Below are 26082 nucleotides of genomic sequence, written 5' to 3' on the forward strand. Positions count from 1 at the left end.
AGATACATAATTATGCACAAAAAGTCGTCTTCTTTGCATCCATCTTTAAAAACTGTATGTTTAATCTCAGTAATAAAATTTTACATTCAGAATTTCTGTAAGCATGTCACTGTTGCCATGCCAGTCAAAACTAAGGCCTCGGCTACAAGGTTTTGCCACGTGTTGTGGTGTGTTTTCATCTTCTTTATTTGGTATATTTTACTGCTTGATTTGTGGTTTTTAAATCCCTCTGTGTTTTTCTCCCCCTGCCTTTGGAGTGGCACAGGTTCCCCATTTTTGTATCTGATGTTGCTAAATATAGACTCACTCCCTTATTGTTATTCAGCTCGGTTAACTGTCAGTTCTTATTTGTTGCCTGGCCACTCCCTGCTCAGTTATCAATCCCTCTTGTCCCTACCCTTTTTCCTCAAAACCTTCCCTGCTCCTCCCCTCCTCAGATGTCAATCCTTCCCTAAACCTGCCTTTCCCTCCAGAACCTTCTGTGTCAGTTTTGTATCCTTTGAAACCCCATTGGTTTATTTAAGCCTTTCCCCTCCCTTAAGATCCTCTATTGGTTTACAGATTGTATTTCCCCGCCTTGTGTTCCACCCTCAGTCCTCCCGATTGGTCAAAAATTGTATCCTCCCCCAAGACTGTCCCTGTTTGTAAATTAGAGCGTGCCCTTGGTTGAGGGTCTTGGGACCTCGGATGTGGGGAGCAGTGTTGCCGAATAAAGCTACCCCTGTTCTGACCCCAAGACCCGTGCTGCTGCCCCTTTGTTCATCTGTGCCAACCTCCCCTGGCAGCTGGAATTGTGCGGGGTCTGCCAGGGGGATGTGTCGCGCCCCTGTTGTTGCCGGATCGGGGGGCACGTAGCTCCCACACCACGACAGCCGTGTGATGCAAAAGACCTGAAAGGGCAAAGTGGGCTTTTCCCCCTTCCTCTCGTTGTGATTCAGGAATTCAGCCAGGCACGGTTGGTGAAAAGCATCAAAAAGGTTCATTCGTCGTGCTTGCTCTCTTGGCTGGCTCAGATATGCTATTTGTGTGTGTGTCCGTTTTTCACACCTGCTTTGAAACAGCAAGGGAAGAGAACTGAGAAAAGAAGAAGAACTGCGGGTTTTTTTTCTTTTGTACCAGACTAATCCAGACAGGATTCTTTCAACAGACAAAACTCCTATCAATAGCCAGCTGTGCTGTGGCTTTTACACTTGGCATTATAAATTGGTCCTCTGTTTTGGATTGATACTCTTCACCAACAAACTGAGAAAGTGGAATTTAAAAACAAAAAGAAGGAATTCAATTATTTTAGCTTCATTACACTCCATGTTGCTGCTGCTCCTCCCCATGGAGAGACTCTCTGGCTGTTTCAGACTCTTCTCACTTACAGAGTGTGATTGTATGAGTTGACCAAATTTTCCAAACGATTGATCTTGCTGCAAATGCTCTTCTGACTTGTTTCTGCCTTATGTGCAGAAAGTTCATGAGTTTGGGTGGAATTTTAATTGAAGACAATGGAAGGGTCTGTATTTTGTTGGGGTTTTTTTTGCATTACTAGATGCTATATTCCGTACACATTCAGTGAAAAGGGGGCTTAAACCATATAGGAAAGATTCTGCAAAGCAACTAGAAGTTACTTAAAAGTCAGTGCTGTTTGTAGGAGCTGGGTTTGGCTATGTCATGTGACACGCTTGTAGGCAATTGAAATATTTTAAATGACATCAGAGGTTTGGAGATTGAATACCCTGTTAGGGGTATGCATTATACACCATGCATGTGTGAATGGGCATGTATGAGGGCACGCAGCTTTTTCTTTTTGTTCTTTTTCTTTTGCTTCTTGTAGCAATTCTTTTCCCTTAACTCTTGTTGTGTCGTAAGTGGCTTTATCTGATGTTTTCTGCAGCTCAGACAGACTTAAACTAGTTTCTTTCTTTCTTTCTTTCTCTTCCATCTACTCTGCCTGGCTGCAGGTTTACCCCATTATTATACAGACAGCAGAGGCCATCAGTAGCAAATTAGGATTGAATAAACTTTCCTGTGCATGTTCAGATCCTATCACATAGCATTACAGAGCAGCTGCACATCTGGGCAAGGGAATTTCATTGAGCAAAGTCCACCTAGTGAGCTCTAAACTTTGTGGTCTGTATCTGTATTAATCCTGCCTCACTGGCAGCTTTTCTAAGTGGAGAACGGAGTGTGTGAAACTGTGTGTATGTAAAAAGTCTTTCACAAACTCATCTGCCCTTGCCACAGAAGACACCATGGGGGTGGGAGGCATGAGCAGCACATGTGTATAATTTAGCTGTGAATAGCATCCTTGTAAAAAATTGCTCTGATATCAGAAAGGTGGATGACAGGTCTTGGTGCAGGACATTTTGTATAAAGTGGTTCTTCCATCTCACTCTGCCCATCTGGTATCACATAGAAATTGTGTCCCCAGAGCTAAACATGTTCAAGTGTCTCAGATGGGCCAGATGAGGCTGGAATTGCTGCAAAATTCTATCTCTTGCTTGGCTTATATTTTTCTCCCAGTTCATGCTAGGAGGACTTTGGCTGGCTTTACATCAATCTGTTTTCTGTGGGACAAGTGGTGGTAAGCCTTTGTGGCCCCCAAGCGTCAGCCAGTGCCATTAGGATCAGACTGTAGAGAGCATTTGTGGAGGTACAGTTTAATGGTTGAGGCTGGATCCTGCGATCCTGCAGAGGATACAGTGAAACAGTCTTTTAATGTCCCAGAACATAATAACCCTGAGGCCTGGGGACAGGCAATGAGTGCTCTTAGATCAGCGCTCCAGCTGCAGAGCTGGAACAGCCTCCCACTTTCCTGAGGCCATTGCTCTGCAAAAGGCAATGCCTTGGGTTTGCTGAAGGGTCTGTAGGGATGTAGGGTTTCTGTTTAACCCTACATCCAAGTGCTTCTGCTGTAGCTTCTGTGGAGAGCTGTTAAATATGTCAATATCTTGAGAGGCACCTGGAGAAGCGTTGATCTCTCTTTTGCTGCTACAACCTTTGAGGGCTCATTTTACAAAGGAGGGCACTTGGAGGGTTAAGAGAGGGGAATCCTTTCTCATTGGCAGCTTAGCATTCTTTCTTTTCATACAAATATTGCCACTATTTAATTCTGCAGCTCAAGATGGCAGCAGCAATAAAATCAGCAAGCAGATGCTTTGCAGAGAGAAATTATTTCTCTGCCATTGGTTTTCTTGCCCTGTAGCAAAGTTTTATTGTGAGTAGATTGTGTCTGCAATAAACCTGATTTTCTGGGAGCTGCTCTCGGGTAGGAGACGTGAAAGTTTCCTTGTCCCCTATGTCAGAGTTATTTTCCCATTTTTAGCTGGCTTTAAGGTAAGGATATGCTTGTTTTGGCAATTCAACAGTGAGAGAAGCCAAAAGTTTTACTTGTCAAAAATCCTTTTTGGGGGAATGCCCCAAAGTGTGCTCAGTATGCTAAGTACCATGTGCTGTTGTGCCATCAGCAGCACTGGAGTTTTGGGGGTATTTTAGCTTCTTGTAGCAGCTGGCTTATTTTGATTGAAAGAGAAATAACCTGATTTTTAATCTATTTCTAGTAATACAGAGCAGTAGGATTCTTGCCTGAGTCGGGATTGTTCTTTTTCAGTCTGAAAAGTGTTATATTGCCTGAAAGGCTGTACTGGACTTTTGTACCAAATGAAAGCAAGTGTGACAGACTCAGGCCTGTCCCAAATGACACTATCTTTCAATGGCAGCAGTGGCTGGGAAGGCGCTTCTGCAGAAGAGAGTCTCACCATGCAGCAAACTGTTTCCTCTTTCTTTCTAAAATCTCTTCTTCTCCGTCTCTTCTAATGTGTGAGTTTGTGTAAGCATATAGAACATGCATAATTGTACTCACAAAGCTGTTGTGGAAGATAGACTGTGCTTTCCTTGGGCTTGGCAGAGCAGGAAGATGTTTTACACAGAAAGCCTAAAGAGGGCTGACCTTGATGCAGCATTGAGCTCACCAAGAACAGCATCATACTTTGAGCAAACTCCTTGGAGGTCCTGACAGAAGTATTTAAGTATTTCAGAAACTAGCTCTAGCTGCTTGCACCAGACACAGATATTAAAGATTACAACTGAGGATAATTATTCTTTATAAGAACTAGTTTTTATTAGCGAGGACTAATACAGAGCTCTGATAGTGCAATGAATGTCTTGGTGGCGCTTTAGCACTTCCTCGTAATCATTCACACTAATGCTGCCTAACTGAGCAAATCCCATGGCCATTTTATCCAGATAAAATGGAGAAAATAGATGAGCTTTTCACTGCCCCTGGAAGGCTGACAACAAATCTCAAGTTCATTAGACCAAAAAGGAAGCAATTACCCATACAGCAGCTTGCCAATAGCAACCTTTTCCCTTAAAATAAAGGGGTACAATGACATCATATTTTCATCAGCTCTCCCTGTGCTGCTGCAGTGAAGGGAAGGCATATGCCGAGTCTGAGAATGCTGCCTTTTCCTCCAGAGCTTTCCTCTAGGGAAGTGTTTCCAGTCCCCAGTGTTCTCTGTTTGACTGCTGCCCTCTCTGGCTGTGCCATACCAACCCTTGGCTTCTCTACTGCAATCCTCTTGGTATCCCCTTGGCCCATCAGTTCTTTCTTTCCCCCTCCATAGGCAAGTCAGAGACTACAGTCATTGAGAAGAGAGCACACTTAGTTCAGTGAACACAAGAAGTCTTAAAATTAGAGATAAATGCAGAATTTCTGTAGAATAACAAAAATTGCTGAGATAGCATATGTCAGGATGAAGGTCAGGGTTGGAGAGGGAATATTCACGCAGATCACTGAGTCTAGAAGGTAGTATAGTTAAGTAGTGTTAGACTGTTTACTCAGAGGATTTTCCTTCATGTTTTTCTGCTTTATTTTTCCACTCTTGTAGAGGACTCTCGTTCATCCTGCTATCCTTTCCTCCCTTTTCAGCTGTGTACTTTTGATACCTGCGTCTTATGAGAGAGCATCTTGTTACTGGCCAGTCATACCTTTTGAGAGAAAGGGAGGATGTGGACTGAAAACTGGATGGTTTTTTCTTGGTTTTGTCCTGGCAAACTTGCCCTGTTCTTACTTGTGATGTAAAGCTGTCTCCATCTTGTGAGAGTGAGAAAGGCCAGGAATAATATTGAAGTGAGTTCTTCTTGGGGATTCGCTTCATTATCTGAAGATGAGTGCTCTCTGCCCCTTTGATTGTCTTTTGCCTGTGAAATTGTTAATGAAATGGGAATGAAGGTGGCTGAAATAATCTTGAGACATTTTCTTCATACAGTGCTGCTTATTTACGATTTGAAATCATTCATTTAGTGTTAAGTGGCTACAGATCATTAATTGTAGGCAGGTTCTCTACAGCACAGCTGCAGACTCCAAGTGGCCTCATGATGAGTTACTAAATAAGACTTTTCCCTTGACTGACAAATACGATTTTTAGCCTTGAACTGCACTGAGAGATTTGATACTGAGAGTCCCACTGCTGCCTTTGACTTTCCTATCCAGAAAAGCTAATTTTGTAGTTAATACAAGGATATGGTTTGCGATCCAAAATATCTTCTTGTTCTTCAGATAAAGTTATGCTTCTCAATGTTTGTCTTTCTTTTCTATCCTGCTCCCATGCCTGTCTCTGGTTTTAGTCTCTCGACAGACCTGTCCCACCCAGCACAGACACATTCCATCATCTCTGCCCTGAAGCTCATTTATTCTCTTGCCTACTAAATTTGCATGAAATTTCAGTGTTTTGTTTTGGGGGACATCATAGAATTAGTACACACCCTAGTGTCACAAGGCCATTCTCTACATTACCTCCCTTTGCCAAAGGCAGGAACATTTATATTTCAAAGCTTTTTATTATTTCACCTGTGGAATTTGAATTGCAATGCACCCTGTGGACATTTCAGCTTTGTCAGCTTGACTGTTATTAAGCTGTAATCATTTATCATCATTGGCAATGATTTTATGTCTAGGGGATTTTTTTTTAAGCAGGTATTGCAGAACATTTGTTGGTAAACTGCTGTGAGCGTGCAAAAACTTAAGATATATAATTTATGAAGTCATATTTATGTAGTCGTGGTTTATGGTGGAAGGATGTGGTGAGGAAGTTTTGAGATGACCATTTATTTTTAGATGAGCCAGAAGACTTTGTTTCCATCTCATTTCAGGCCCTGGCACAGCATGATTGAGAATCTGCAGAAACCCAAAAGCTTTTTCCCATCTGATGGCAAGAGTGTGTAAATAAAACTGACAAACGTAAAAATGCAATAAACTACAACTGTTTCATGACTTTATAACCTGAAGGGGCAAAGTAATAAAAAAGCTATAAATTCATGTCAGTCATACGCCTTTGTTAAGAGCTACTAAGCAATAATACACGTAAGGGGCAGTGCAAGAATGAGAGTGTATGTGAATGCTTTCCATGAGCATTGGCTGGGGCTTGCTAAACTGAGATAATTTGATTCTTCGTGCTCTCTGTGTATATTGGACCACACATGGGGGTTTAATATCCACGTGCTAGCATGTTTTTATAAGGAATTTAAAAAAGCAATTTGTACTTTTAATTAATAAGGATAGATGAGTTAATTTCCAAATTACCTCATGGGTGGATTGTGAAGTTTCACAACCTGACCTTTGGATAGAGAACCATCTTTTCTCTCATTCAGGTAACAGGGTAAGGATTTTTTGCTGTCCATGGTGTTCATTCCTGCTACCACTCAGAGTAGGTTCCCCTATGAGTTATTTGGCCTGGGTGGATATTTTAGAATAGGCTGGAGTGAACTTTGAAGATGCCTATTTTACCTTCTAATGACAAGTGAAAGAGGGTCAGGGCAGGTGAATTTGAGCTGAGGTGTGAGTTGCCCTAATTCCAGGTGTCTGGGCTGCCCTTGTGGTCAGGGGAATTCTGATCAATGCCATTAATGGTGTCTAGGGAGCTATTCAGCTCACCAAAGGCAGGCTTAGACCATGGTGAGCCATGTTGATTTCTAGACACCCCTAACAGTATTGGCATTAAAAGTCAGGTGACCTAAATGCCACCCTGGATGTCTAAATGCTGATGGTATAGACCGGAGGTCAGAAGAAATATTTGCGTTCTTCCTGTGTTGTATTTGCTTCCTGTAGCATTTGACAAAAGAAGATGGAGTTTAGTCCTGGAATCTTCTGCAGTTCAGAAGTGTCAGCAGTACTTATGTGACCAGAGGCATATTTGGAGGGAGTGCTTAGTGTAAACTTGTTGTTTGGACAGTCCCAGAGGGAATGTTTACATTCATTTTTATGTCATAGTCTCATTTCCTCAGATCCACAAAATGGAAACAAACAAACAAAACGTGCAAGCAGGGCAATCTGTGGTCTCTACTGTCTGTATGTTGCAGTGAAGCTGCTGATCACAGATCTGTTTAATTTGTTTATTCCAAAGGATCTAAAATGCTTCCATAGCAGATATTCAGTTGGTGATAAGAAGGGACTGTAACGTTTCCTTTGGGGATAACTAGTGCAGAAAAAAAGATTATTTGAGGTGGCATTCATTACTGATGGCACACTGCCCATGCTTGCAAGTAGCTTGGGATACAAGTAATTGTGTATAAATAGCCTCAGATGTGCTATTGCATAGCAAAGCCTAATATAAATAAACAATCATTAAAAATTGCTAACATAAAACAAGGGAATAGTCTTTGCTTTCTCTTGTACTCCTACCCAATTAGAATAGCTTTCTTGACAAGACATTTGTGCTATTGAAGTGAGATATGCTATTCCAGACATAATGCTGGTTTTGTTACAAGGGACTGCTTACATGGAATTTAGGCAGTTGAGATGGTAGTAAATACTTTGTTTGCTTGTACAAATATTATTAACAATCCATTAAAAAGAATCCATAAAAGATTCAGAATGTGTTTTGCTTAGATTTCTGATGGAGTTCAGTGAAAGAAGATGAGCTTTGTGATGTGAAGCTATTAGGGTGTGATTATTGTTCACAAGCCTGTTATTGATCAGGGAATCAATACTGAACATGTCAGAAATCCTATGACCATGTGAGCTGCTTATTGATGGGACTGTTTAAAAAATACTTCTCATTATAAGCCAGCTGTGGTGTACAAGTTTGGTCGTTTTCCCCATCCCCTTGAAAAGTTTAACCTCAGGAAATGAAATACTGTGTCCAAGTCCTACTGCTTCCCAAAACTTTTCTGTCCTTGCTCACAATCTGCTCAATTCCTGAGCAGGGCTTGAGCTCCCCAAAAAGAGTTGGGCTGGTCAGAAATCAGCCTGAGTCCTGTGCTTTTTAGAGAGAGACAATAGTGGGAAGGGGCTTCCTGTGATACAGGATATTTGTCTGTCCTCAGGTGTTGCCAGTACCTGGAAGAAGAGCAGGATTCAGGCGCAGTAGCAATGGTGGGACTGAGGAGGGGAGTGCTGCAGTGCTGGTGTTGCCACTGACCCTCACCTCCAGCCCTCTGCTGTCAGCTGTGGGGTGGAGAGCAGTGTTTGACAGCGACCCTGTATGTATGTACATCCTTCCTGACACTGGCACTGGCTGCTGAGTACCCTTCAGAAAGCTGAATGGGAGCAGAGAACGTGCCATAGCTGCGTTGCTACCAGAGGAATTGGAGAAGACCTGTTGTGCAGACTATGTTTGCAGAGGTCTCCATCAGGAAAACTAGCCATAATCACAATGGAATACATCAGCACAATTTGGGACCTGAGAAAGGATGCTCAAAATCAGCCTCAGTATATAAAAAGCCTGGTTTGTTGGGAAATACTGCCTGCACAATTTGGGACCTGAGAAAGGATGCTCAAAATCAGCCTCAGTATATAAAAAGCCTGGTTTGTTGGGAAATACTACCTGCCCTCAAATCCAGCACTGAAACCAGAGGATCTTTTTGTGGTCTGGCTCAGCTTGCAGAACTTAGCTTCTGCCACTGGACACCACAGAGATTCTTTGTGCAGGATATTTAATCAAATATTGGTTTATAGAGTGGAGACTTATTTTTTGAAAGCTTTTGTGAGGGAGGGCATCACCTTTAGCTGTTATCTAGTTGGGTTTTTTTTAAGGTATCAGCAGGCTTTTTAAAATTCACAACTTATTTTGCATTTCAGCTATAGTATCTATGTTCACTATGGATGTTTCTATAGCAACCAGTCTTGTGTTATCTACATACCTCTATGGATGGATTAAACATGCAGTATAAAATTTGGTTTCATTTTATTTTTCTGTAGATAGTGCTTGTTACAACATGTTTTAAAAGCTTTCAAGTAATATGAAATAGAATGACCCTCTCTGTCATCTTTGTGTTCTGTAAGGAGCCTGTTTGTTTATCTTTGGTTTTCTATGGGACTCGTATCATCATATTTCACTACCATTTATTCTAAATCCATCCAGTACCTCCAGGGGAGAGAAAAGCACCAAAGATACTGAATAATCTGGACTTTATCTAATATAGGAAATCTGTGCTAAACCAAAGAACTAAGCTGTTGCCTCTGGAGTCACTGTTTGAGGCTTATTATTCTCAGTTTCTTTCAGTATCTCATAATATCATTCAGGTAAAATTTTCTGCCAGCAATCTCCTTTACAAAATCACAGGGTTTGTGTTGTATAACCCCCCCCAAACTTTACAGTTATATTTGCTTCTATTGCTTTCAGTATTTAGTGCCAGGTATGTGGCAACAGGTGACTACAATTGCATCTAGAGCTCCAGATCTGGTCTTTTCTCAGGTTATGCTACAAAGTATTTTAAAAGTTACTTATTTCTGTCGGGATGGAAACACACACTCCTGGTCCCACCCACATTTTTTCTACTGCTGCTTCTTTGTTAAATGATTGTCTTCATTTGATGTATTCTGATTTCAGACCTCATGCATGTATTCCTCCTTACAACTGTATCTATTTCATTACAGTAATCCCAGGTGGATTTAGAAATTATATTTGAGAAGCAGATGAAAAAGCTTTAACACTTTTAGTTCAGCAGCAGTTAAAGCTAGAACCCGGAAAGAGTAGAGGTAGTGAATTCATCCCTTTTCCTTTTCTAACTCATGCATTTGCTCTGTTTCAGTAAGTTGTCATTACCTCTCTGCTTTCCTCATAATCTTTAATTTGAATTAAAATTTAGGCAAGTTGCCAGATTAGATGCTTGTGACACTGATAATCACCACTTTATAATACTCTTTTATTATGTTTAATCTTTTATCAGCAGTGCTGCTTTAATAGGCCATTCTCAACTGCTGTATTTCTGCAAGTTTTTACATCCTTGGTGACAGAGCTTTACAGCACAGGGCAATTCAATGCACTACAAAAGGGCCTAATTAAGGTCAGTGGCAGTTAAGCACATTCTTTTATTGCATTGCTGAATAAGGATGCAATTGAGCACACATTTAAGTGTTTCTGTGAATTCTGAGCCCATGAAGGGAAACCATCACTTTTTAGGTTGGAGGTATTAACTCATAAACGTGGTAATTGTTCTTCTGTACCTGTAGTTGATAGCTGGCTATGATTTGGAGGAACAAGAGTGCAGGAGAATGCTACTCATAAAACAGCAGGGATTACCTGAATGACTCTTTATTCAGTTTTCCATTAGTGGGGTGTCAGCATGAGATTCTGTCTTTTGACATCTTCAATTGTCCCCAAATTTACTTTAGTTGTATGACACTGCAATTTAGTGGTGGAACTCAACTGAGAAGGAATATTGAATTTCTTGGGGCTTAAGTTCCTGTGGTTCAATCAGCACCAGGATAACTGAAAATGCAGCGCTTTTAATGTTTCCATTATTGACAGTATGAAAAGGAATGCCATTCTTGTGATGTTTCTTTGCCCATGTAGTTTACAAACAGGACTTCAGAGCTCCTTTTAAGCTTGGTAAAAATCACTTGGTATTTGTCAGGCTCATGCACTGGGAGGAATATCCTTTAACAAAGCCTTGTAGGAGAGAAGGGTCTAAAGGGAAGGAAACAGCAACATGAGCTATTGATATGTGTTTCTTGTATCCTTTGACAAGACACAGTGGAGTTAGAGGGCAGTGAGGGCATGAATGTCATGCTGGCAGGCAGAACACAGGTTGGGATTGTAGCACTCAGCTACCTGTGTTCATGTAACAGTTGCTTGCCTGTCGTGCACGATATCAAGTTCAGGCTCGTGGAAGATGGTACAGCACACCTACTCTGGAATTATACTGGGGGCTACGTGCTGTGTTACACTACTGACAGGACACTGCCTTGTAAAGGAGAGGCAGGCAGGATATTAATTCAGGAGAAAATGTCCAGTGGGACATTCAGGCTGAATCCTTGGCTGTTGTTGCTCAGAATGGTGAGCCATCAGTTGTGCTGCTGACACCAGCTGGGGATGGAGGCCTGCAGCTCTTGGAGGTCTTTGGCTGCTGCTTTTCTACATAATGGCCCATATAGCAACGTGAGATTTTTGTATTCAGAAATAATGTTTAAGGAAGGTGAAAAGGATGTGGGCTGGTAGGGCCAAACAACTAGTTTCATACAGCTTTTAAATTTTTACTGCTTATGTGTAGAGCTGAAGAGAATGGTATTTGAAATGTTTCATGCTTTACTCAGTTATGCACTTACCTTTTCCTTTCCTGAGAGAGAAGAAGCTGAACAGGATCTGCATGCTGAAAGGAAAAAAAAAATACAGCATTTGTAGGTCCAGTGGATCTGAGGGACATAGGGATTTTGAATTTGTTTCTAAGATAAATGTGATGAATGAAACAGATCTTTAAATTTTACGTTGTAATAAACTGTGTATTCATTGATACAAAATGAAGGATATGATATTAAGGTAAGGAGAAACAGGGATTTAATTCCTTGATTGGTGTCTATGTGTATAACCCAGTCTCTGAAGGTAGGCTGATGCCAAGTCAGACAAGCAAGCAAAAAGAAAAAGTCAAATTCAAACTTGAATTTGAAAATTTAAACTAGTGGGGGAAGAAGGTGAGGTAGGGAGAACAAACAACGCTCATAATGTTGAAAAGGTTTTATCTAGCTGATTACCCTCTTTTTGGTCATGGTCAGGGATGCTTAGAGAGAATATTAATAAAAAAGGAGGGCTAAGACAGGGTGTTTTAATCATCTCCTCCAATTAATAGTTTAAGGTCTTCCCCTGTAAAATATCATTTATAAGAAATGCTGGGATACCTTGCTCTCATTTGATTTGTGTAATCCTTTTTGAACCTGCATATATTTCAACATCCACAAAACTCTTATGGCAGTGAATTCCAGAATTTAATTAAATGTTTTGTGGAAAAGTGCTTGACTTTATTGGTTTTCAATCTGCAGACCAAATAACCTCTAACTTTTTTAATCTTAGGAAAAATGAATAACGATCCTCTTCTTCACCTTTCCTATCCCATATTGGTGTTTAGTGAGTGCTATTGTTCCACTCTCTCCACTCCCAGGAGTGTGGTCCCTACTATCTGATCTTTTTTCAAGTGTTTTTTTTTATCTCCTAGTTCTTCTTAAATTCTTGCTAAAAGGACAGGAAGGTGTTTGAAGGTATATTCCAGACGTGGCCACTCCCTCCTGGATGGGCAACAGCTGCAGAGCCAGGCCATTCACAGGGGTTTATGTGGGGCTCTGAAGCCTCTGCACTTACACCCATGCTCCTGCTTCTCCATATAAGAATCTTGATTCTTTTGAATTCATTTGATCCTGTCAATATACTTGTGTATTCCATTTCCACCCCCTCTCTGTGTCTAGCTGAAAGCAGCAGTAATTTAAGTGTGCCTGATATTACAAGAACATTTGCAGGATAATGTTCACATCACTACTGTTGATCCTTTGGTGCTGGTTTTTTCACTGTATACTTCCACTCCGTACTTGGCGGGGGAGGCATATTCATGCAAGTGGGATTGAGAGAGCCCTTCTAGTTTAAATATGTAGAGACTGGGGGAAAAAATCCTCCAAGGGAACTGGTCATATCTTCCATTTGGATTCTGTTATCAGTGAATTTCTTAACGCACAAAGTTTTGTTTGTTTGTTTGGGGTTTTTTTGGCTACAAGAGGAAGTGTGATGAGTAGATCCTAATCAGATACAATACGAGAAACCTCAATTAGATGGATTTTCCACATAATAAAACCAATAAAAAACCCCACTTAAAGACGCCAGCACCATTATCATGAACAATGAGTCAATTTCTCCTGCAGTATTTTAAGTGTGTAGCTGTAACTTCAGAATAATTTTCTTCACCAACAAGCATATATCCAGGGCTGTTTGGGATTACTTTGATTATCATACTGTAAGATCAATTCTAAATGTAGTCACTGAAGCCTGAATAATTTATTTTCTAGCCCATTAGAACAATTTGGAGGATCTGATTCTATAGGCAGCTTTTTTGCCAAGAGAGCAAGTGCACGCCTCTGTGTACCTCTTGGGGAAGAAGAGACGGATAATGTCTGCTTTTAGAGTAAGACACCTGCTGTACTGCTTGACTCTGCTCTATAAATTTGTGAGAAATTTGTCTTGAGTAGAATATTCTGCTACTTCCACAGCAAATTGCAAAGCCCAGGGTTTGCAAAGAAGCCACTGCTTCTGTCTTTTACTCACAGTTTTGCAGCTCAGGCACAGATGCACCAAACAGCCCTTTCAAGATTTACACTGGGGTCTTTCCAGGAGTAAACACCTGACTCAAATATCCTATATTTTAGGGCTGGAACAGTATTTCTTCTGGTGTTTCACTGTTTTCATCTTAGAATAAAAAACTTTGCAAAAAATACGCAACATTTATTGGGAAAAAGTTAGAACTGCATTTTGTTTCAGATTTTGCCATGAGCTGCCTTGCTTGCAAGAAAGTTTTTATCAAAAAAAAATTAGGGAAATAATGTATTAAACATTTCACAAGGGAATTTTAAAAAATGCTATTGTCAGTAGCCTGGCATCTTTGAAAGGAACCTTTTCTTTTTTTTAATTTAAAGTCAACTCTGCACTCACCAAATGGAGTTAATACAGACTCTCAGGTCTGTATTAATTTGGCTGCCAGCAGATCAGGTTCAAGCTGTAGACTTCTCTCTAATGTTTTTGTCTTAATGGTTTCTCTTTTAACCGTGACAGTATCACTTTTGTACAGAAGCCCCCAAATTGTCAAAACTAGCCCTGTTAATGGGTTTGGTTTTTGTTTAATTTCACGTATCAGCAAGCCCAGAAAACTGTCAAAACTTTTCATTTCCTCACTATGCTTCTGACACTCTTTGACCCAAAAAAAGGTCTGGGTGTTGGGGATGGGGGGTAAGGAGAGAAAAAGTAGAGGAGAGGGAACATCGTAAATAACTGTTTAAAATGATCTATGCCTTACATACCAAGAGGAGGAAGTAAAAACAGACATGCAGCATAGAGCCAGCTACAACTGTTTTCTCTTGGCTCTGATCCAGAATAAGTAAATGTGATGCCTCTAATGCCAGGGTCTCTGACTGGAATTACATTGTAGTTCAGTTCAGAATGGAGGGCAGAGGGGATGAGGAGCAAGCTTTTTGAATGTTCTGAAATAGAAAATACTCGGCTATTGTTGGAAAGGCTCCTGTGGCTGTCTTGGTGGGTGTTGGCTCTTTAAACATTCCCTTAACCAGGTGCTTGAGTGTTAAAAGACCACTGGATGGAGACTTGCAGGTGTGCTTTGCTCCTTGGGGAAAAAGGGGGGCTTTAAGGAGCAGTTAAGTGTAGAGCTAAGGACAGCCTCTGTTTCATGGGTGTGCCTGGTGTGACAGCTTAGTAAATTTATTTGGGGACTCTGAACAAATATTCTGGTGTGGGAAAAGGAGCAGAGCTGAACAAAGGTGGAGCAGTCTTCAGTAATGTGTGCTGACATTATGAAATCCAGTTTGAGCCGGGTGGTTTAATGTTCAAAGGATTCCTTTGTACATTTCAAGTTTGGTCAGTCAACCTAAGGAAGAGCTGTGCATTATCTCTTCAAAAATAGGCATGTAATGAGCTGCTGGAGAGCAGAGTATTTCTGAATCAAGGGCAGTGTAGTGAGATACTCCTGCTGAACAGCTGACCTGAAATATTCATCCCTGATATAAATGGCTACAGCCCCAGTCATGGCATTTTGCGTGAGCTGTGTCCTGGTTTTCTGATGTTTTGTGCCACTGGTGAATTTCCAGTTTTTGCAAACAAGAATGACTTTAGAGTCAGAAGATGCTGAATGCAAACATCCAGGCAACAATGTCTCAAGCATTAAGCATCAATAAGAATTTAGTGGATGATGGAAGAGCAGGCAAGCAGGTCTTGCCTTTGCAGCATCCTCAGTGAGACCCACCTCCTGCAATACAAGTGATGGTTTTAGGTACTGGTACCACTTAAAGCAGTGTAGCAGCAGGGGAAGCATGAAAGGTGATGAAATAAGCTGCCTCTTATTGGTGCTGTTGCTTCAGAACAAAGAACTGAAGATAAGAGCTAAATGTATTGCAAGGTCATGGCTCTGCTGCTCTTGGACATCTGCCTCCATTAGGCTTAATTGGGCTGTTTGAGCAATTAAACAATTGCCGTGCCTGCAGCTCTGAGGCTGATCTTGAGGCGAACATCCACCAAGCTGAAGAGGCAGAAGAGCACTTCTGCTTTCCATCCCATTCCTCAGCCAGTTTAGTGCTATTCCTGACTGTATTTCAGCACTCTGACCAGTTTGGTTTTAGCTTAGGTATTTATACATCTCCTTTGGTGCTGTTCTGTTCAGTAGAACTTCACAGTTTTATTTTCTCTTTAGGGACTTTGTTTCTATGTGATTCCATTTTTTTTTTTAACTTGATGATGGCTTTCCTTTATATGTTGATGATAGGCCATGATGATAGCTTTTCTTTATATCCCCTCCTTTAGCCTAAATGATTTTCTGTGGGTTACCTTCTCCTGGTATTCTTCCCCCTCCTCTCCCTTGGTTATTATTCTTTAATAATTTTAGACAGTGTTAACAATCATGCTCTGTAAGTGGGAGTAGAGAGGAGGTATTTCCAGTGTTGCAGGTCCCTTCATGGCAGTTGTATGAGAGTACTTGTGAAAGGTTCAATACAGTGACGTGGGGATGCCTGCAATATGCAAAGACTCCTAAATGAGGGAATTTGAGTCCCTGTGTCTTGGAATTTGCTTTCTCTCAGTGGAGACGCACAGGTTAGTGCAGCTCAGGTACACTGACGTGAGGTATAGTTTGGTTCCTTAGCTCTGAACAAAACAGATTGGTTTGCAGCTGGGGTGAGGAGTGCTGCCTTAAAACACAGCTGCCTTTATTGCCTGTTATTTGGGGAGGAATTCAGTGGTATTAAGAGACAACCTTAGTAATTAGTATAAGAAATTGCTTTGGCTTTTGTGTTTCTCCTCTGTGTTTCATTTCTGAGGTTTAGCTCTGCCCCAGGATTAGCTCTATCTTTTTCCTTCCCTGGTTCATGAGCTGCCTTATGTTCATCCATTTTATGCAGGTATTTAGTGGATATGCTCCTGCATATGTCTGGCTTACTACTCTATGAACACAATTTCATTCCAAGCCTTTAATTGATTTGGATAATAAAGTGCAATTATAAACTCAATAAAAATTGGCTATTTTAAAGGGAGGGCAGGAAAGAAAGAAACCTAAGTGATGCTGTGCTGTGTGACTCAATAATGATGCAAAATCCTCTTTGCCTTACGTTCTAAATGCTCTCTTGCTTCCAGGAGAGGCTTGACCTTAGACAGGAACTAAGAAGTATGAGGTGTCCTGGCAGGGGTATGTTCTGGCAAGGTTTGCTTATGGCATGTGTCAGGGGTGAGAGACAGTGTATTGGGATGGGAAGAACGGGGAATCGAAAATGCTTCAGCCATTCTGGGCAGTTCTCTAAAGTACCTAAATAGGACTGGGATTTTTTCAATCCCTTCAAGAGCTGACCCTTTGGGAATTTATCCTTTACTTAGCGTCTGCTTTTTAACTAGAGAGCAAAAGACCTGGTTTGGAGGTTGTGTCTTGGATTTAGGAAAACTGTGGCTTTTTGAGTGTTGCATCTTACTGATGACTTCTCTGTATTTGTTTTTTTTCTTTCTCCTTTGTTTTTCCTACTGAAAATGTCATAAGGAGAAATAATTTCTTACGAGGTACAGCTGCTGGTTTGCTCCACTGCCATATTGAGATGGTTTCCTATCTGGGAGTGCTTGGCTACAATAACTGAGTTTCTTTGTTTCTCTTTGTTTTCCCAGTTGGGAGGCTGTGGAATCCTTGGTGTAGGCATCTGGCTGGCTGTTACCCAAGGGAACTTTGCCACCCTCTCCTCTTCTTTCCCGTCCCTGTCAGCTGCCAACCTGCTGATCGTCACAGGGACGTTTGTCATGATCATTGGCTTCGTGGGCTGCATAGGTGCCATCAAAGAAAACAAGTGCCTCCTGCTGAGTGTGAGTATTGAGCTGCTGCAGTGTTTGCTGTCTTGTGATGCTGGTGCTATTGCAATGCATGCTGCAGTGACCTGCATCTCAACAGAAGCTGTCTACTTGACACAGATGAGACATGAGTGGTGTGTGAAACAGGCTTTGATACTCGCTCCAAGGAGCTGCAGGTCATTCCTGACCACAGTGTCCATGGAGGATGAGACCTGCAGGGGGGGAATTGTTAGTGGTGGTGGAGGTTTCCTTGAGCTCTTCAGAGAAGAGGAAGAGTTTTGCGAAGACATCTTTTGTAGTATATCTTTAAATTCTTTTTCACTCAGGTTTGATAGCAATCCACTCCAAATGTTTGCCCTAGTGGCACTGATTATCTGAAGTCCTGGGCAAAAACATCAATGCAGGCAGGAAACAGGTTGATTCTGGTTTAAATTGAAAATTAAGACCGTCAGGTTTGACAATGCTGGTTTTTCCAGCCATTAACTCTCTAAAAGCTGAGATTTCAGGAAGCAAAGGTGCCAGCACAAGGAGACTGCTGTGAAATCAAAGATTAATAAGGTGCCAGCTGTCCATGATTTCACAGAAGCTTGAGCCACATCTCTGGTGTATTTTATCAAAATGCAATTTGATGCCACTCAAAGGTGAAATTCAGGAGCAGTGAATACCTTCTGTAGTTGGTGTTAGTGTGTATTTGGCATCCTGTTCTGCTGAGGACCAGGAAGTGAGGTGATCTTGCTGCTCAAGTCTAGGACTTCACCATGGAGTTTGGGAAACCTCCGAGTGAAGAGGAGCTGTGGTTCAGCTGGTCATCTGGTGATGCCTCTGTAAAAGGCTGTTCCTTACTGTGCTTCACATATTAATTTTTTTTCCCTGGGAACTACAGAATGAGTTAAGGCACACAAGCCCCCAAATGTCTTAAGTGACTGAGATTCCATGCCTCAATAGTGGACTTTTTCCAGGCCCTTGCCTTAATCAGTTATTTCTGCTGATTTTTAGGCAGTCAGAACTAGTCAGTCTAGGCTAGTAAAGGCTATGTATGTGGCTTGAAACTAAAAGGAACAATATAAATGGAAATTAAGGCAGTTATGTGAGTGAAAATCTAAACTGGGAAGGCTGAAATCAGTATCTGAAGCTGAAAGTCCTTGACATTTTTAACAGTCCTATAAATACACACTTTGTGGAGGAAGTGTGTGCCCAGGCAGATGTAATGGATTACAGCTACAATGCCAATACAGCAGGAGCCCACAGGGTGCAAAGTCTAATGGTATAGCTTATATGTGCAAAATTAATCACCTACTTTGTGCTTTCCTGAAGGCCTAGCCTGGGTGTGACAGCAGTGAGCAGTGTCTGCTTGTGTGTCCAGATCAGGTCAGGATCTGGCAGGCAGTCCTCAGTACTGGAAGAGTTTAAGGCTTTTACCTCTTGTGGTTCTTTGGCCTTCACCTGTCCCTTTGGCAAGGACAGCGACTCCCTTGATCAGCCATCATTGCCCAGGTAGGGTGGATGCACTCAGCCCCCCCAGCTGGGCATCCATGGGAGATGGAAACGCTTGCAGGTACTGCTTCTGCTGGCATACTGCACAGCACTCAGAACCCAGTGTCCCTCAGTGCCTGGCGTAAGGGCTGTACTTGATGGATCAAGTTAAGTAATGCAAAGGAATCCAAATTCATTTAGGAGCTCTCTGCACAGGAGAATGGGGAAGCTTGATCTGATTTGGTACCCACATTTCACTCTGTCTGCCTGTCCTTACCTTTCTGTACTGTAGCTATTCAGTGTGGCCTCTATTTTACTCAATTTTCTTCAAAATTGAGTTATGTTAGAGCTGATTATAGCTACTTTAATTCTGAATAAGCTCAACTGTAGAGGGTTGAAATACAATTTCATTAGTCCACATTGAATTCAGTTTTCATTTGGTCTAGAGTAACTTTCCACATTGCATTGCCTTGGTACTTTCTCACTGTCAGTAAACACCGGGGAGATTTTTGAGCTCTTCTGAGCTGATTTTTGTTGTACCTGTGTCTCTGGAAGAGAAATGGATGGTGGTAGCAGCTCCTGTTTCTAGGAGCAAAGCCGTGTCGTGCAGATTTGTCCTTACTCTTCCTTTCCCCATATTGCTGATTCTGTTTCACCTGTGTTTGAAAGTGCTTTCAAGTTTAGAGCTGGGGCATTTGCTTTTGTCCTCCTATTTTTCTGTGTAACACAGCAAAACAAATTCATTCAAGAAATTGCTAAATATCAAACCAGGGCTGCTCTTAAGGTGTGTGGTTGCTACATTCCTTCGTCTTTTTCTCATTCCACAGATGTTCCCGAAAACAGTGTTCCGCCACAATGAAAATTGTCTTCCCAGAATATCTCTGGGTTTTTTAAACAGCCCTGAAAATGCCCTGTCTGCTTGTCTTTTTCTTATTCCACAGATGTTCCCGACAACAGTGTTCCTCCACAATGAAAATTATGTCTTCCCAGAATATCTCTGGGTTTTTTAAACAGCCCTGAAAATGCCCTGTCTGCTTTTTTAAGAGGATTGTTTTGTTGCAGCGGGCTGGCAATAGGATTTACCATCTAAATTGTAAAGGGAAAGCTCCTAAGTGTTTCCAGCTTTGTGTGTCTGTGACACACACAGTGTTTAACAATTGCTCCTGGATCAAGTCCTTACACTCCTTTCAACATCTCCCTGGCTGCCACTTAACATCTGGCCTTGCTCCTAGAAGTAGCTAAGGTTGCTTTTGGAACTGAATTTATATCTCCAGAAGGCATTGCCACAAGTGTGACAGCCACTCATGGAGTAAGTTGTCTAGCTCGTGTGTGATGCTGCTGCCATATCTTCCTGTGAGGCATTTGCTTTAGCTAATTTCTTGTAATGTTCTATTCCATTTGGAAACAGGAGCTTTGAAAGTAGAAATGGAGCAACTGAAGTCTGTTTGCACAGATGTTTAAGAGGGGAAGATGAAGGCTGTTTGGTTGTGTTGCACTAGTCCCTAGATAATGCATTTGAGTAATTTGACCTCACCTCCTGATATGTGTGGAGCCCCAGCACTAGAATTCCAGAATGGCTTGAGCTGGAAAGGACCTTAAACATCATCTAATTCCAACTCCCCTGCCATAAGCAGGGACACCTTTCACTAGACCAGGTTTACTCAGAGCATTGAACAAACTTAGGGAACTGGGATAGACAGGAGTTAACAAGGTTTGCAGGCAGTTGTAACAGATTTGTGGTGGGCTTAAAAGCATGGAAAAGTTATTAGTGGAAATGCAAAGAAAAGGAAAGCAAGAAGTAGGAGCTAGAATGTTGCATACTTTGTGTGTTTCAGCAGTCTCTGTACAATAGTCTGAGGAAGTGAGGCTCGGAGTGAACAAAAAAAAGAAAGAGAAAGTGGAATAAACCAAGCTGGGGGAATACCTAGGGATGTTATCACAGTGGATTGGCAGGTACTTACGTTATATCCTGCATATGTGAGATCAGACATCACTCCACTGAGCAAAGCATTGCTGTGTATCTCTGAGTGGGTAGCAGTTTTCACTGACCTCCCCTTTTCCTTGGCTCCACACAGCCTGGCAGAAAGCCTGGGATGTTAAGTATGACTGCAGACAGTAGTAAAGATGATGGGAATGCTCTGCCTGTACTGTGTTCCTGTTGCAACCCACTCTGAAATCACACCCTTAAGATCTCCTTGAAGACACTTGGGGCATTTTAAACGCACAAACTACATGGTCATCCCTGGTTTAACCAAGAGCAGTTTGGGCCTCAGCTTGCTCATATCTCCCATAGTGCATCTCATCCTCATGTAGGGTTGTTGGGAGTCTGATTTGGAAGGTCTGCAAAGACAAATTTCCCGTACAGCAGGAGCACTTCTTGCTCTGCTTCCTGAAAGCAGAAGAAGGAGGAAAGCCTGTGGTAGTTACTAGCTGAGGGCACGTGCTGCTGTTACTGGGGTGGGCAGTTTGGAGGAAGACATTTGAGATAGTGCAGGAGGCATGGAGCACTCTGGGGATACTAAAATGAATTGGGGGAAGCTCAGCCCACCTGCACTGGAGGAGTAGAAGTTTATGTGCTGGTAGACACAGGATATTTGTGGAAAGTGTTGCCTTAGGAGTAGTGCTACTGTTTGATGATGTGACAAGGGATGAGATTTCCCCCAGAGTTTGTTTGAGTGAATGAAAAGTGAGCAGTATCATAGAGACATTTTAGCCTATTTACATTTCATACACTAAGATGCAGAGCAGATGAGACTCTGATCATGTATCTTTATGTTCTGCACATATGACATTTGTATTGGTTTGTCAGAGCACACCTGTAAGCTCGTTGGTATTAGGCTGCTGTGGTGTTAGGTGTGAATGTTGGTAATTACTTACCTCTGGCATTTGCCAATGACTTTGGAAAGAAGGGAGAGCAGACCAAGTGGTTTGAGAAGTAGAATACAAGTGGGAAAAGAAGATCAAAAGCAGAAGTAAATTTCAGTTTGTAAATGAGATTTGAGCACAGCTGTGTGCAGTATTCTGGAGGATCCACATTAAGTCTCTGAATTGAGAGTTTAGATAGTCTAAAGCTTCAAGATTTACTGACTTGAAAGGAATTACCTGGTGTCCACTGCAGATATTCTTTACTCAGTAGCAATGTATAGTCAGGAAAATGTAAAGTCAGTGCTTCCTTAGTCTTTTTTAAGAAACAGGCCTATTCCTATTTCTCTGCATTCAAAGAAATAGAATAATCTAAGAGTGTAAAGAAAAAAAAAATAAAAGGAAACATCAACCATTCTATGCATTCTGCAAAAATACATAGATAGGCTGAATTTTACAGCAGTCATTCTAAGATGTCAGTGAACAAAAAATGGGTATTTGCACTGATTCTTATTTGCTCCAGCTACAATGTGAAAGAAGAGAAACTTTTCCATTATTAGATTTCCCTAAGGAAATCAAAGCAACAGGCATTCTTGAGATAAGTATGCAGCCTGGTATATGTAATCTTACATCTGAATATAGATGCAAATTGTTGAATGAAGTAGACAAACATAGCTTTCCTGCTTCAGTAAGGCTTGTTTAACATTTCTGCAAGTATTGTTGCTCAAGACTGTATGACTGAGGTCCCTCTGCTACAAACTCAGCTGTAGTTAGAAAATGGCAGCTTTGCTCTGCTGAGTTGTGTCAGTGTCCTGAACCAGTGACAGAGATAATAAGCCAGGAAGTCTGACTTGAGAAGGTTAATTTAGGGACTTCCATTGATGTTTTTTCATAGGTATTTCATCCTGCATTGCTGGATCATGTAGCTGTACTGCAAATCTCTATGGGTTATCTTGATACCAAGTTAGGATTCCATCTTTGCTGGTGCTCCCTTTGGAATTGGCATACAGTTCTGATGCGCATCAGAGCTGCTAGCCATATCCATCATTGTGAATTTTAACAAAATGTTTGGCTTGTGTGCTCTTAACCCCATTGCACTGTGCTTTCTGCTGAGGGCAGGTCCTTGCAGGAGCTGAGGCACCACTTTGTTCTGCCACTCAAACACAAAATCAGTTGTGGTGGCTTGATCATAGTGCTGACTTCAGGCAGGTGCTGTAGGTACACCTGAACAGACCATTTCTCTATGCTAAAGAGATTTATGCCTGATGAAGTACTTCAGTGCTCAGATGTTGACCCAGCTGGTCCTTAAGGGTCTGTGTAAACATTATCTTTTAGGTTAATTGCCTAAGATCTATATTTGAGGAGCTAAATTGCCTGAATTCTCTGCCTTTTGGACGTGTTTAGCAGGTATCTATATTTGTATGCTTGCCCTGAAAAAGGTCATTCATTATTCCATGGATAGTCCAGGTTAAAAGTCTCAGTGCCTGACTTTAAATCATGATGGGTTATATAATTTATTACCTGTATTACAGTATCCCCTGCAGGCAGCCCATGAGGATGTTCATTCTGTATAAAACTCCTGGTAAGCAGAGGAACCTGACCAGTGGAGCTTACCATCTAATTAGATAAGACAAATGGAAAATATTATTATTCTCGTTAGACAGGGAGCTGCAGCAAAGTGAAACTAAGTGCCTTGCCTGGGTTGCACTGGGAGATTGTGAGAGAGCCATGGAGCAAACCCAAATTATCTAAATCTCAACTCAGTGCCTTAATCATCTTTTTGTGATTATATCAGAATGTATCCAGCCGTCCTGTGTGCTTCAGTGACCTTTGAAAAGCATTTAGTCCATGTTTCCATAATAGTAATGGTAATTCTGATTTCTTTTATCATATGTATTGTGTCCAAATGAAAACTAAATCTCCCAAAGCAAAATTATTTCTCAATTTTTTGTTTTGTTGAAAATGATAATTGGTAGACTTAGCTGTTTTCCATGGGCGACACTGTAGGCTGTCCCAGCTGAGCTGATCAGCCTAACTGCACCACTGCCTTCAGTGAGATGTGAAACAGAACATTTAGAGAAGCTGCTGGAAGGAATCTGTGAACATGGTCTAGAGCATATGTTTTTGCAAATAGGGAATTACTTTTGGTCCAGGAGGTCATAGGAATACTGGTAAAAACCAGTGTGGGGTCCTGTGTGAAGGAAAGATTTTAGTCTCTATTTGGTTGTTACAACACACATGTATAGATACAATGTTTCCAGACATTGAAACTTAAATTGAAACTTAAATAATAACCTGTGTCCTAACAGGAGATAAGATTCATAGGTAGTTCTTTATTTCACCCTTCGATTTTGTGGCACTTTTTTTTCCCTCCAGTGATTTGGTTCCAAGAACACATTCTCTTGCTCTGGCTGGGATGCAGCATGGCCAATAATCTAGTCAAAAGAGGTAGAGGACGAAAGGATCCTTCTCCACACTTGACCTACACAAGAATAAATTAGAAAAGGGAAAGGGCTTGAAACAGACAAAATGCTGATTTCTCCCTGATTATATGAAGCCAGCTGCCTTCTTATGAAGTACAAGGTTGGGTGTGTTACATAACATCAAGCATTAAAAAAATTGTGTTAATTAAGAAGATTAACAAAATGGCTTAGATACACCCACTTCCCCTTATTCTGATATATCCTGATTTGTGATAACCCTGATTTTTATTGTAGAAAAGCTGAAACAATGAGAAGGGGAAGGAAAATAATCATTAACAGGCAGATCTGTGTGTTCAGTTTAATTGAAATGATAACTTTGTGTTAATAAGCAAGTAGTTCATCACAGCTGCTGGGATGAATAAAATGAGAATTAAAACTTGATATTAGGTCAGGACCAGCTGTGGAATGCATTGATGCTGTGTGACTATCCAGATATCAGAAGAATCTCATTTATGGAACAGTCCAAGGGGAAAATGAGTGCCCATGGTGTTTTGTGCTGTAGTGTTGAGAGTTTTCTGAACTCCAGCCAGCTCATCTGTAAGTGAAACAGCCATAAAGAAAATAAGGAAAAAGTTAATGAGTAGGAAGAAAAGGAAACTAAAAAACCCTACTGTTTTCAACAGTATCACTGGATCCAGAGAGCTGACAGTTGAAACTTCATTGGTGACAGGGAATTTATTTCAAAGCAACTAAATGAGAAAGAAACAGCCTGTAAATGACTTCATCTCAGTAATTTAATGCTACAGATCAAGCACTAGATTTTCATTCCCATTTAGCACATGAGCTGGTGTTTTTGCAATCAAACTAGCAAAATCAGGAAAATGCTGGCTGCAGTCACAGCAGCAAGCAAGTAATGCAGAGACATGACAGATGCCGTACATACAGCCTGAGAGCGTTATACATGATGTATAGCACTCCTCTGTGTAGTGCTGTGTTGCATGTGAAATTCCAGCTTGCTGCCTGCTTGGACTGTAAGTACTGAGCACCAGTCTCCCCTAGTTTGGTTGTCTCTGTTGCGAAGAATCTGCTCCTCCTAGTCTTTCAGTTTTTAGCTTCTTCCATTTGGCTGCTACTGAAACTTGTGAGGGGATGGAATCTGAGTCCTCTCTTTTCTCCCTTCTTTTTTTCAGCTCTGGGAGCACTTAATCAAAGAATCTGGGAACTGAGGAGAGAAAGAATGAAGTTTCCTTCCCTCCTGGTTTTAGACTTGATCCTAGGGTCGATGTGTAGGAAGGGCTTACCTCATAGAATGCATTTAATTTTGTGATACAGACTGTGCATTACCATTAATGCCTGATGAGCTTTGAGTTACAGAAGCATACAGTATTGAGTTGGAAGGGACCCATAAGAATCATTGAGTCTTACTACCTGCTCCTTGTAGGACTACCTAACTAAACTACACCATACAGCTAAGAGTGTCATCCAGAAACTCTGACTGGCTTGGAGACTGGTTTCACTTCCCTGTGGAGCCTGTTAGGTCAGGGAAGAACATATCCCCAATGTCCCCATTTCTTTTTGTAGTGCCAAGACATTGCTTTGTGGTCATCTCAGAGTATGGCAGCACCAAATTCTGCAGGAGTCAGGGGATCTGTACTAATTTAGATCAGCTGAAGGATTCATATGTTTGTCTAAATGGCTATCAGTATTTGAGTTCCTAATTCCTTATTGGTTAAAGTCTACTAGCAATATCAACTTCTCTGACAGTCTGTGCAGGCTTGAGTTCTCCTGTCACCTACAAAGCGTCCCTTCTCCCATCTTTTGTCTCAGCATTCAAACAACTCTCATGTGCCAGAAGTTCTTCAAAAGAAACCTGGCTCTGAGCCATTTCCAGATCCAGACACAGGATCACCTGCAAGAGCTGAAAGACAACAGAATTAGTCCCATTTTGAAAGTAAATGACAGGTAACCTGTGTGCTCCTTGCCAGCCCAGACAGTCATGTCACTTTTGAGCGTAACTACTATTTTTTTTTCTCCAT

At 41.4% G+C, this 26082-nt stretch overlaps 1 protein-coding gene across 9 annotated transcripts in view; it reads left to right on the top strand.

Moving 5' to 3' along the window:
- TSPAN4 (tetraspanin 4) overlaps nucleotides 1-26082 on the top strand; it is a 418001-nt gene that overhangs the window by 333846 nt on the left and 58073 nt on the right. For all 9 annotated transcript variants that reach the window (XM_041421140.1, XM_041421139.1, XM_041421144.1 and 6 more), the window contains one exon: nucleotides 17112-17303. In XM_041421140.1, the coding sequence (XP_041277074.1) occupies nucleotides 17112-17303 (192 nt within the window). The remainder of the gene's footprint in view (nucleotides 1-17111; nucleotides 17304-26082) is intronic.

Source organism: Onychostruthus taczanowskii, unplaced genomic scaffold (assembly GCF_017590055.1).
Source record: "Onychostruthus taczanowskii isolate IOZ18803 unplaced genomic scaffold, ASM1759005v1 scaffold69, whole genome shotgun sequence".
Lineage (NCBI taxonomy): Eukaryota > Metazoa > Chordata > Aves > Passeriformes > Passeridae > Onychostruthus > Onychostruthus taczanowskii.